Source organism: Rhincodon typus, chromosome 14 (assembly GCF_021869965.1).
Source record: "Rhincodon typus isolate 14 chromosome 14, sRhiTyp1.1, whole genome shotgun sequence".
Classification (NCBI taxonomy): domain Eukaryota; kingdom Metazoa; phylum Chordata; class Chondrichthyes; order Orectolobiformes; family Rhincodontidae; genus Rhincodon; species Rhincodon typus.
The window spans coordinates 42,205,945-42,218,943 of NC_063345.1; the positions used below are offsets into that span (position 1 = coordinate 42,205,945).

A 12,999-nucleotide genomic window follows, 5' to 3' on the forward strand; every position below is an offset into this window, starting at 1 on the left:
GCAAGTATCCAGATGATGTATTTTGAACTGAAGAAGCAGAATGACTCTATGTGCTTATATACACACAAATAGTAGTATATATTAAATATTAAAGTGAGCACATGAAAAAAGGCATCTTCTGCTAGACACCACATATGAAATATTTTATAAGGACTATAGATCATAAATGAGCTGTCATCTTCCATCCTCAAATTTAGTGCAGCGTTAAATCCTAAAAAACTTCTGTAAAACTGAAGTGACTGGGTTTAGTTCTGATTTTAAAACAAAAAAGAGAGAACAGTTGTGAGACTAAGAGGCTAATCTTCATAGCCTTCAGGCATTAGTACTGGAGATATCCCAGCACCAGCCATCTTTAGAATCTTCAATAATAACCTTCCTGCTGTCATAATGTCAAGAGTAAGCTGTTCTATGACAATTCTACAATGTAGTGTTCAGTTACATTCACAATTCCTTTGATAACCAACAGTCCATGGCGGCCTCTGACAGGACCCAAGTAACATTTAGGCTCCAGCAGTGACACAAATTATATCAGCATCAATACTGCCTGCGTAAACCAGATACATGGGATTGATTTTTAGAGAACAGCATATTCTCCCACCAAATAAAAAGTCAGTCACGAACCTGTCCACCTGAAAACTGTTTGCCTTGTAACAATATTATGCTTGGATCTGTTTCATGTGTTATATTTTTTGGGTTACTCAATCTAAAACTGAGAGCAATTTACAAAAGAGGTCACATGAATATAGCAAGCCACAGAATACAATGTACAAATGCAAACTGCCAAAAAGAAGCAACCTTACTTATTTCAGATTGGAATTTTTAATAACCACCCATCCTCAAACCATGTCAGAGGTTGTCCAATCTGATTGGCCACCAGCTCTCCAGTCCCTGTCGTGCCAGGATTGAGCAGCGGTTACTGCTGGAGCTACAGACAGTTCCCAAGCAAGAGGGCTGACAGAGCCCATACTTAAAGGTAAGTATGGGATTTTGGACAGGCCTAGATAGCAGACTACAACAATGACAGATTAGAAAATGGGCACAGGTTTGAGAGATTGAAGGGCAGATTTAAAGGTGGATCAAGTCTTTGAGGTTCCAACAGGAAGCGAAGATCCCATCCTCAAAAAGAAATGTCTACCATTTCCTGTCTGTGAAACCTGCTCAGTTGCCTACCTTGACTTGTTCCCCTTCTGTATGTAGAGCAGAGATGGAATAAGACCTTCAAGAGATCATTATTTGGCCACTCAGGGTAAGTGGCTGTCTGGCACATTCTCCACCCACCATCATATTAGAGACAGGTCAGAAGTGGGTGCAGAAGCGGGCCAGGCACCTCATGTAAAGACACCCCTTAAAACATGCCAGCTGAGGACCGTAAAATCCAGCCCATGCAACTTCTATAAATGAACATGGAGGGAGAAACATTTTGTCTTTTTGTTTGCAGTTGAGTTTTGATTGACAGTTCTATACTAGAAACTATCTGAATATGGGGAAAACATAGGGAGCTTTCTCTGAATCTTCTTATCAGATAAGGCCAGTTCACACAGTTTTACCAAATACAAAAATAATTCTAACAGTCCATTTAGCTCAGACGGAAATTACAAACCTGGTTTAAGAACAGAATGTTAAGTTTTAATTTCACCATGACTGTAAAAGTTCATTTTTCAAAGCAAAGTAAAAAAAACCATAAAAGCCCTTTTACTTGAGTGCTTCCAATGACTGAAATAGAGTCACAGAGTCAAAGTTATACAGCATGGAAACAGACCGAAACTGATCTAGTCCCATTTGCCAGCACTTGGCCCACATCCCTCTAAAGCCTTCTTAGTCATCTAAGGTACAAAAAAATTAAGAAATTAAGACTGAAATATTCTGTTCTTAAGCTGTCTAACCTGTTTAATAAACCAGGACTGTAATTTCAGTCTGAGCTAAATGGTCTGTTAGAATTATTTTTTCCAGCAATTGAGAAAGATCTGGTGCATATGTTGAGTACGCTGTATTGTTTCTGGGGCTCACTCCAATACTACAGAGTGCATTAACTTTCCCTTTAGTGTACTTACCCTTACGAGTTTAGTAGAATTCTTTGAGAAGTTAACAAGCAGGACGGATAAAGGTGAAGCAATATATGCAATATATTTGTATTTTCAGGAAGTGTTTGATAAGGTATCACACATTAGATTTCTTAATAAGACAAGAGCCCAGGTTTTAGTGGTACTATATTAGTATGGACAGGGGATTGGCTAACTAACAGGTCACCTTGTTATAGGAAGGATGTTATTAAACTGGAGAGGGTTCAAAAAAGATTTACCAGGATGTTGCTGGGAACGGACGACATGAGATATAAAAATAGGCTGCAAAGGCTGGGACCCTTTTCCACTAGAGATCGGGAGTTTGAGAGGTGAGGTTATTGAGGTTTATGAAATCATGAGGGGCGTGGATAAGTTGAACAAGTTTGCAGATGGCACCAGAACTGGAGGTATAGTGGACAGCAAGGAAGGTTACCCTATTGGGATCTTGATCAGATGGGCTGAGGAGTGGCAGATGGAGTTTAATTTAGATAAATGTGAGGTGCTGCGTTTTGGAAAGGTAAATCAGGGCTGGCCTTAATAGTAAGGTCCGAGGGAGAGTGGCTGAACAAAAAGACCTTAGAGTGCAGGTTCATAGTTCTTTGAAATTGGAGTCGCAGGTAGATAGGATAGCGAAGAAGGCGTTTCGTATGCTTACCTTTATTGGTCAATGCATTGAGAATAGGAGTTGAGATCATGTTGCAGCTGTACAGGGCATTGGTTCAGCGTCTTTTGGAGTAATGCATGAAATTCTCATCTCCCTCCTATAGGAAGTATGTTGTGAAACTGGAAAGGTTCAGAAAAGATTTACGACTGTGTTGTAAGGTTTGACCTATAGGGAGCAGCTGAACAGGCTGGGGCTATTTTCCCTGCAGTGTTGAAGGCTGAGGGGTGACCTTATAGAGGTTTATAAAATCGTGAAGGTCATGTATAGGGTAAATAGGCAAGGTCTTTTCCCCAGGGTGGGGGAGTCCAAAACTAGAGTGCATAGGTTTAAGGTGAAAGGGCAAAGATATATAAGGGGCAACCTTTTCAAGCAGAGCATGGTGCATATACGGAATGAGCTGCCAGAGGAAGTGGTGGAGGCTGGTATGATTACATTTAAAAGGCATCTGGATGGTTACATGAGTAGGAAGGGTTTAGAGGGAAATGGGCCACATGCTGGCGAATGGGACTAGATTTATATAGGATATTTGGTCGGCTTGAACGAGTTGGTCTGAAGGGTCTGTTTCTGTGCTGTATATCTCTATGACTCTATGAATGACAAAGGTCTCTTCTTTCGGGTGGGGGAGTTCAAAACTAGGGACATATTTTTAAGGTGAGAGGAGAAAGATTTCAAAAGGATATGAGGAGCAACTATTTTACAAAGAGAGAGTGGTTCATGTGTGGCATGAACTGCCAGAGAAAATGGTAGATGCAGGTACAGTTATAGTGTTGAAAAGACATTTGAATAAGTTCAGGAAAAGCTTGGAGGGATATGGGCCAAGCATAGGTAAGTGGGATTACATTTAGTTTGGGAACATGTTCGGCGTGGATTAGTTGGACTGAAGGGTCTGTTTCCATGCTAGATTACCTTATGACAGAGAATTGGGATGAGGAGGCCAATTTTAGGATGGCAATCTGTAATGAGTAGATCAGTAAAAGGGATAAATGCTGCGGTGACAATTATTTACAGTATATATTAATGACTTGAAGAAAGTGAATGTTTTACGGCCAAGTTTTCAGACGATATCGGAATAAAATGGGAAGGCAAGTGGTGAGGATGACTCAACAAGCCCGCAAATGGATACAAGCTAAGCAAGTAGGTAAAAACTTGGTAAATGAAATATAATGTGGGAAAATGTGAAGTTATGCACTTTGCCAGAAAGAATAGTGGAGCTGGATAGGATTTAAATGGAGAAAGTCTGCAGAAAGCTACAGAACAGGGAACAGGGACTCCTCATGCATGAATCACAATTACTTAGCATCCAAGTTCAGTGGGTAATGGGGAAAATACATGGAATATTGGTGCCTATTTCAAAGAGAATGGAATATAAAAGTAGAGACGTTTTGCTAAAATTATACAATGCACTAGTCAGACCACACAGCTCGAACACTGTGAATAGTTTTGGGCCTCAGGAAAGATATAATGGTTCTGGAGACAGTCTAGAGAAGTTCGCTAAGCAAGGACAGGTTGAGTCTGCATTCACCGGAATTTAGAAGAATGAAAGCAACCTTATCGAAACATAAAAGAATCTTAGGGAACTTGAAAGGATAAATAAAGAAAGATTGTTTCCCCTTGTGGGAGAGTCTAGGCGCAGAAGGCACAATTTCAGAATAAGTGTTGCACATTTAAGACAGAGATGAGGGGGAGTTTCTTTGCTCAGTGAATCTGCGGAATTATTAACTGCAAAACGTTGTCGAGGCTGGGTCGTTAAATATATTCAAAGCTGAGATAGATCTTTAATCACTAAAGGAAACAAGTGTTTTCGGGAAAAGGCAGGAAAAGGGAGTTGGGAATTATCAGTTCAGCTATGATCCCAAGAATTCTGAAGCAGACCTGATAAGCTGAATGGCCTACTTCTGCTCCTACACTTTATGGTGTTAACCACTTGCAAAAGTGCCACATCTATGTTAATGGAATTTTCTTTATCTAAGCTTATATACTAAATATTATAGTTTATATAAAAATCATTGCAGACTAAAAGAAAAAAAAATTGCTGTTTCACTTCCCGTTTCACATTCTCAAGACATCAGAAAGTGCTTCAATCAGGTACTTTCAAAGTGCAGTCAATGTTAGACTGGCAGCGGATTTGTGCATAGCATGTTTTTACAAAAAAAAAGAAATAAATGGCCTTCTTTGCCGGCTTTACTTGAGGAGCAAATGTTGCAAGAAGGAGAAGCCCGCTAATCTGTTTTGAATGCTGTCATGTGCTATTTTACATCCAACTGAAGAGGTAGGTGGGGCTTTAGTTTTAACTTCTCATTTGAAAGACAGCACCTCAGATACTGCAGTCCTCTCTCAACACTTAATTCAAGCATCAGTATGTGTGTCCTCATTTGAGCTCAAATGCTTGAGGGAGGGGAAACAATATAAATTAGCTCTGATTATTGTTACTTAACTTATTGTTTCAAAAATACTTTATATTGGCAAATTACAATACTAACTTCTTGTTTTGCTGTTTGTCACATAACATGAGCACATTGTAAACATCAGAACATATTTTGGCTCTTAATAAATTGAAACATTACAAATGTAGATATTAAATGAGTACATACCTAAAAGAAACTGTTTCATTGGCTCACTATGAGCCATCTTCAGAACCGTCTGACCTGAATAGGTAGCAAGGGTGGGATCTGCACCATATGACAGAAGAACATGGACAACATCCAGGTTATCATTCACGACAGCATCATGAATAGGTCTAAAAAAAAGATAAGTTGTATTTAAAATCAATTTGTAATGTCAATTTTAGCTCAAAATATTTAATAACTAATTAAAAAAAATCAGCAACAGGACAATACTACTGAACACAGTGAGCCAACAGGGGCTTATTTCAAATATACGATAAGATAGATCATAATACATTAAGATCACCTATCACAAAAATACTTCTTCATTTTTGAACAGAAAGCATCCTCAACCAGGGAATAAACTCAAGCATGTCCTGCTGGGAAAGTGACAGCCTGGCTGAACACTTGTGCTCAGTAATGTCTAGGAAGCTAATTTTGCCTTTTTCAACCAGGAAATCATGCTTGGTTTCTCTTTTCTGAGGAACTGCAGATGATTGAGGAGAAGGCTGCTGATGTTCTTGCAGATACTGATCCTGCACCTGTTAGTGTTATTGCTGCTGTTCTCACTCCTCATTGTAGGTCCCTGGTTGAGTTGTGTAAGCTGCTCCAATACTGCTGTGATGGATAACAGCTGGGAAGTGGAAGTCGAAGGCAAGAAACTTCATGGTTCCAGAAATAACCTTAAAAAAATTGGATATCACCTCCAAAGTAGTGAAGGCACACACTCTGAACATGCCCTGTGAGCAAAATCCTTTCACTTGGGCAGTTGTCAGACTTCAGGGTGAAAAGCCTTTGCTGTCTATTGATTGATTAGTTCTGATAATTCACACAGTCATTTTGCTTTGTTTTACTGGATGAGTTTCAGAAAGTCTAGGAGATCCAGAGTTACAGTCAGAGTCTGGGATTAAAATTCCACATAGAGAGCATTTAACATATTTAAATGGCAGACCTACCTATGCCATTGTGCAAGTTAAAGATGGAAAGTTAGAGAGTTCCGGCTGGTTTCTTCAAATGCCAGCAGTTCAGCTGACTAGGCCTGCTACATGCACGGACACCAAACTACCTTGACAGGTTAAAACTCCTCTTATGTTGCATCATTGCGTGATGATTACTTGTGTGATTACTTGTAATAAGACTGAGATAGGAACATAAGTTAAAATCGGTAGCCATGTTGGCCAATTCTTGAATATCCAGAATGAAGGGGGCGAACAAAGACTTGCATGGATCATTGCTGCTGAAGCAAGGTACAATTGGCCCAATTTAATTTAATGTTTTCAGTTCATGTGAATGATGGCATCAGTTCATCATAGCATAAAGGAATACAATTGCTCCATGCTGTGTTACACATTTACATGATTAGATGTTAAGCAGTACAGCAAACCTCTTGTCATGAGGATTATTTAATGGTGTGACCAACATCAATATATTTAACGATATTATCTAATGCAGATCCAAAATGAACAGACAGATTTGCAGGAAGCACCGAGGATTGTTCCACCTCTAAATATGCTATACCTGTATTGTAATTGCTTTTAGTGAATTCTGGGAAAGACTTCCCTTCTCCAATGTTATGTCATCACTGCAGAACGTACAACATTCACAACACCATAATTACTTATAGCATTCTAACCTGGTACCATCCTGTGCACTGCAATTTACATCTCCTCCATGCTCCAGGAGCCGTGTGACGATATCAAGCCAGCCACGTGCACAAGATTCATGCAATGCTGTATACCCAGCATTATCCCGGTGATTGACATCACAAATGGCGTTCTCCAAACAGTAGATAACTACATCCTACGTAAAAAGAGATTAAATACGCAGGATGTTATAAAGGTTTAAGAAAAAAAATCCACTTTGATAAGACAACAGGACAAACCCTGACCATTGCTTGTAACTTTGGATAATAAATGCAGATTCAAATCACACAAATTAATTAACAATTCACAAACAATGTGTCTCCTTAATGTGCTCAGTTATTTTGCTGAGATACTGACATATATTAGTTGGCTTTTATTCCCTGGCCCAAATGGCCATTCTTTCATGTGTTATCTTTCAATTCGAACATTTGGAGTTCAAGCCCTAAATATACAATCTGGGTTGACATTGCCTGAGAAATTGGTGCAATATTGATAGCACCACTTTTTGGATGAGATGCTAAATCAATGGTGTCTAAGGTGGTTGTAAAGAATCAAATAGCACAATTCAAACAAGTGTAATGGAGTTCTCCGGTTTTCCCCGTGAACATTTATTTCTCAAACAATAAAATCACTAAAACTGATCATGTGGTCATTTAACCTCCATATTTATTGTAATGTGGTGTCTACACTTCAGAAATACCTGATAACTGTGATGCATTTTGGGATGTCCTGAGCTCCCAAAACATGTCCTTTCATTGCAAATTCTCTTTGTTTATAGCTAGAAATGGTGAAAAGTATTACAGCTAAAATTTATCCTTTGCTTATTTGATGTCCACAATGGATTTTCCAGCAGGGCTGCTGAACAGTACTGAGACAAGGGAATACAGCTTGGTTTACTTTCCTTGCACCCCTCGGTGCTGATGCAAGTCATAGCACTCCGATCACATTAGTTAAATTAGCTAACTTTGCAGATAGTATACTGGAACCTAACATTTATGTTGTTGGAACATTGAGGAATTAAAAAAAAAGACTAATAGTGCATAACATATTATTTTCTTTTATGAAATTTGAACTTGATAATTCTGGGATAATACGTATGGAGTTAGGTAACAACACTGAGGTCAAATTCATGCAATGTTTCTTTGTACATCCAATTAACAAAATTGTAAGAATATTTCAAATTTGTAGAAAATTAACAACAGCTTTAACAAGCTAATCTTTTTGTCAATCCATCTACCTTCCTGTTATATCTCACAATTCTTTCTCACTGGGTTTCTTAAGCCTATTTGTACTGTTCACCTCAAAATCCTTACCTCCGAACTTATTTCACAACTCAAAGTAATTTAGTTAGATTTGTTTTTAAAAGCACCTTCACTTAGCTCAAAGTTCAGGAATGTATCTGTATTTGAGCAAAATGACCAGTGTAAGTTATTCCAGACTATTTTGAGGGAGGGTCACAGGACCTGAAACATTAACTCTGACTTCTCTTTACGGATGCTGCCAGACCTTCTGAGCTTTTCCAGCAACTTCTGCTTTTATTCCAGACTATTGTTTATTTAAAGCCAAGCTTCCTTACACCAGGTCTCTGCAGATAGCTTTAATTCTTTTTTCCCTTTTTGTCCAATTAGCTAGTCATGGGGCAGGTTGCTTCACCATGCAAAACTAATTTTTACAAACTGCCATTGATAAGAAATCTGTTGGATCATGGACAATAAACTCTAAAAGAAAACTGTGCTAGATATAATTAGTTTGTAGAAATTCCAAACTACAAAACATGGGGTATTTCAAGACTAAATCATATTGGAAATTTCACAACTAAAATTCAGGTGGAAAAGTAAGGAATACCTGAAGAATATTTGCTTACACAAAAAGCCCCTTAACTCTTTAACCCTGTGAATTAACATTACTGTACAGTTGTTAATCCAGTCCCAGTAGTATTCTGTGAGCTAAGCAATGTTCACCTTGTATTATTGATTCAGGGAAGGTAACTTACAAACAGGCTTATGTGGAACACTGCTTATCAAGCTCTAACTATGGCCAGTTTTTCACAATGATTTATTTGGAATAACGGAGCAGTCAGTTTTTTTTTCAGTTAGTTGAAATTAAATTGGAGTTTAATGCATGTTCTGCAAATCTAAGATACTCCATTTTGCAAGGTAAATACACACAAGCTCAGCTGCAACAAACTGCCTTGCATATAGTGACATCATCACTTCATGCCAGGAGTTGTATACCATACTTGTGGCATTGGCATGTTGAAGCAATGGTATCAAATGTAGGCCTCATTGGCAGTATTTTTCTTTTATTAATACTTAGTACACTGCTGCTGTTCTTTCAAGAATCTCTTTGAATAAATTCTTCTCACAGATGGGATTTTCTTGGTCTCTTTTTCCATGTAATAGAGTCGTTTTAGAATGATAACAGCATTGGAGGAGGCCATTTGGTCTGTCACGTCCTTGCAACATTTCTAACCTTTCCTACTTCTGATAAAAGTTCAATCTGGAAAATCAACTCTGTTCCTTTCTCCACAGAGTTGTTACCTAAACCACTTAGTATTTTCACTATTTTCTGCTTTTACATCATATGCTCAATGCCATTCAGCACATTGTGTTATGAGCTCAGTTAGAACATTAATTAAAGTTGTATTAGATCTGCATCAATAAAATGCCAAGAGTACTATTTCTCTGGGCTGAAATCAAAACCAAATGTTTGCTTTTTAGCTTCACCAGGTGTCAAAATTGTTGTGTCTGACAATGTGTTTATTCAAGCACACTGTCTTGGTCATATCTGCACTCTGAACCGATACTTTCATTTATCGCATTGCTGTGTCAATATGTGTTGCAGCACTTGCTTCCATAACATAGTGATACTCTTCATCATTACTTCATGAGCTCAGGAGTGCTTTGGAAAACTCTGATGATATGAAAATGTAATATATATTCAATAATCCATCTTTTCTTCAAAGAATGATGTATTTTGCAAAAGACTGACAAAAACAAGTGAAATCTTTTATAAATAAGACAGTGTCCTGTGATTCTCCACACCGTCACAATTTGGCAGATTGACTAATTCAGCTGCTTTACACCATTCTTCTCAAGTGTCCTTTTTTATTAGGACAACAGTATATGAAATCAAACAGCTGAGTTAAAGACGAAGCAGTACAGAACACACTGAAGCCAACAATTTATTTCCAATTATACTAAGACTGCGCAGCTGGCCAATTATAATTTGAGTTTTTGCCTTTTCTAACCCGTTGTGTACTGCAAAGCATTCTGCACAACGAAAAATGAAACTGTAGAAAAGGGCATTCCAGGTTAGAATTCACTGAGTGTTATTCAGACAAATAAAAACTTAGATGATAAAAAAACCTGATAACTTAATGTTGCTCAATGATTTAAGTTAGCAATTACTAAACTACTTGCATTTGCAACAGTGGTTTCCTGTAACAGTAAAAACCACTGCAAAAACTAGTTCATCATTCATCAATCGGTACCATATCTTAGGTGCCAGGTACCTTAGAAGCTACCATGATGCTGATACCTTTGAGAATGCTCATGTACCTGCTTCATTTCAAGGACTGGATGCCTTACAGGATGATTACTGGCTGCTGGCTCTGTTACAAACTCCCCCAACTGAAGGTGAGCATAGAAACAGTGGAGCCCATTCTTTGGCCAGGGATCATCATGGAGTAGATGCTAGGCCACCTGAAGATGAGGTTGCGTGGTGGTGGTGGCGGCAGCAGGGGTGGGGGGTGGAGGCAGTGAAATTGCAGCATAGTTCAGACAAGGATGTGCCACATAATTTTTGCATATTGGGTTCTGCACGACTGGAGCAGGCAAACAGCTTATGTGATGGAAACTGAAGAACTAGAACAACAGCAACAGTCTTCCACGGACAAAGATTAGGATGTTGAGCAGGAGGAACATCATCCTCGCCAAGACAGAACAGTGCAGTACTGGATGCAAATGGTCAGACAGAACTTTAATGACACCCACCTCCCATGGATGTGATTTGAGTGAAGTGATCATGCATTGACTGTATGTTTGTTGTTCCTGAAGGACTCTGTTTATTCACAGAAGCAAATGGAATTCCTTTCCCCCTTGGTTTTCTTGTTGTTCTATAAAAGCCAATGTCTTAAAACTACTTGAAAGTTTCCAACATGTGATAATCCCATATTGAAAAAAATGACAAAATGTTGTATTATGCTTGCTATTAGGGAAAGTTCCTTTCCATGGATTGTCACCTTGTTGTGGTAGACACACTTGAGTGTTCCATTGATCCCGAGAGTGAAGCCATCAGGAGTTCTCAACTCCTGGAAGGGCTACTCATGATGGCAAGGTTGGATGGGAAAAACCAGGCAATGCGCAATCCAAAACAAGTCTTCAATGACGTTCCAGGTGGAAGATATTCGTATGATAATCAATGGTTGTAATGCCAGATGAAGGCTCCGGCAGATGGGAGATGCCCAGTCATCAAAGTTTCCTTGTCACTAGAACTATCTTTTCTGTCAACGACCGTGTGTCTGCTGATTTGCAATAGCATTGTGATATTTAAAAAGACATTTCACACAAAAAGAATTCAACTCCCACCAGACACACACCATACAAGCCCTGCACTGGTCGGAAAAAGGTGACAGGGACAGGATGATGAGATCCGGAACCTCTAGCTTTGGACCGGTACACAGGCAATGGAGTTCACTCAGCTGTTTCATTCTTGAAATTGGAACACGAAAAAGTTTCAGCAGTTTTCTTCATGACTGAGCAGACTTCTTAGGATCTTTTCTAGTCACCATGTATAGGGAAGGGGGCTAGAAAAGGTACCCTGAAAACAGTTTGTTCCATTATCAACCTGGCTGGAGAACCGCATCTAGCAGGCTCATCTACCTATGGTCTGAAAACCAAAACCAAACTCAATTTTGGAAACTGGTATATTCAAACCTTAATGGATAATGAGCAAAATAATCATCCAGAAGGAAGAATTGCCCTCGCTGACTATGAACTCAGGTACTTCAACTTTGAGATCACATCCCTGCTGGAGACCAGAACAGCAAAACAGGGCAGCTGAGGGAAAAAGGTGGTGATGATGATCAACCCAGGGTGCATGGAATTGGATTTGCGATCAAGAACAAACTCATCAAGCTTTTAATCCACCCTGGACACCATACTTGCCAACATCCCTAAAGAAGATAAAATTACCATGCTCGAGGACTTCAATGCCAGGGTTAGAAAGGAACCATTGGAAAGGAACAAGTTGGGAATTCCAACTCTAATGGGATTTGTCTAACTATATGTGCAAAATGCCAGCTGGTCATCACCAACACACTGTTCTACCAAAAAGACATGTTTAAGACTTATTGGAAGCATCTGTGATCAAAGCACTGGCACATGATGGCCTACATCATTATTTGAACATAAGACCAAAAGGGGATGTGATAGCCTAGTGGTATTATCACTTGACTGTTAACCCAGAGACCCAGGTAACGTTCTGGGGACTCAGGTTCAAATCCCACCACATCGGACGGTGGAAATTAAATTCAATTTAAAAAAAAAAGTCTGGTATTAAGAGTGTAATGATGACTATGAATTAACTGTTGCTTGTTGGGAAAAACCCATCTGGTCCTCTCACCTCATGCCCAAAAACTAATTCAAATGGACTGAATTTGGTGACTTCATTTGGTCCATTCCTACCTTTATCCTAATCCTCTGGACAGTCTTCACTCTAAGCCCTCATCATGGTCTTTAAAGTTTAATGCCACCGTTCAAATGCTCCCTGCGATATTGCACAGTGGATCCAAATTGTTTTATTCATAAGTTATCCATTACTTTCCTGAATAATTTTGATATAAAATTTGACCCTTGATCCGATTGAATGTCTGTGGGCAGTCTGTATCTCGTGAAAAATTTGTGTAAGTCTTCTACAATCCTTTCAGCTGTGAAATTATATAATGGAATGGCCTCCGGAAATCTAGAGGACACATTCATTATGGTCAACAAATACTGATTGCCACTTTTTGTTTCAGGTAGGGGTCC

The 12,999-nt window shown here is 39.0% G+C and overlaps 1 protein-coding gene across 1 annotated transcript in view; it reads right to left on the reverse strand.

The window, feature by feature from the left end:
* Positions 1 to 1,815: 1,815 nt before the first annotated feature.
* Positions 1,816 to 12,999, reverse strand: part of LOC109928387 (BCL-6 corepressor-like protein 1) — a 78,943-nt gene continuing 67,759 nt past the window's right edge. Inside the window, exons 10-12 of the mRNA XM_048605318.1 lie at positions 6,961 to 7,127; positions 5,316 to 5,461; positions 1,816 to 1,823 (exon numbers count right to left, since the gene is read on the reverse strand). Coding sequence (XP_048461275.1) covers positions 1,816 to 1,823; positions 5,316 to 5,461; positions 6,961 to 7,127 — 321 coding nt within the window. The remainder of the gene's footprint in view (positions 1,824 to 5,315; positions 5,462 to 6,960; positions 7,128 to 12,999) is intronic.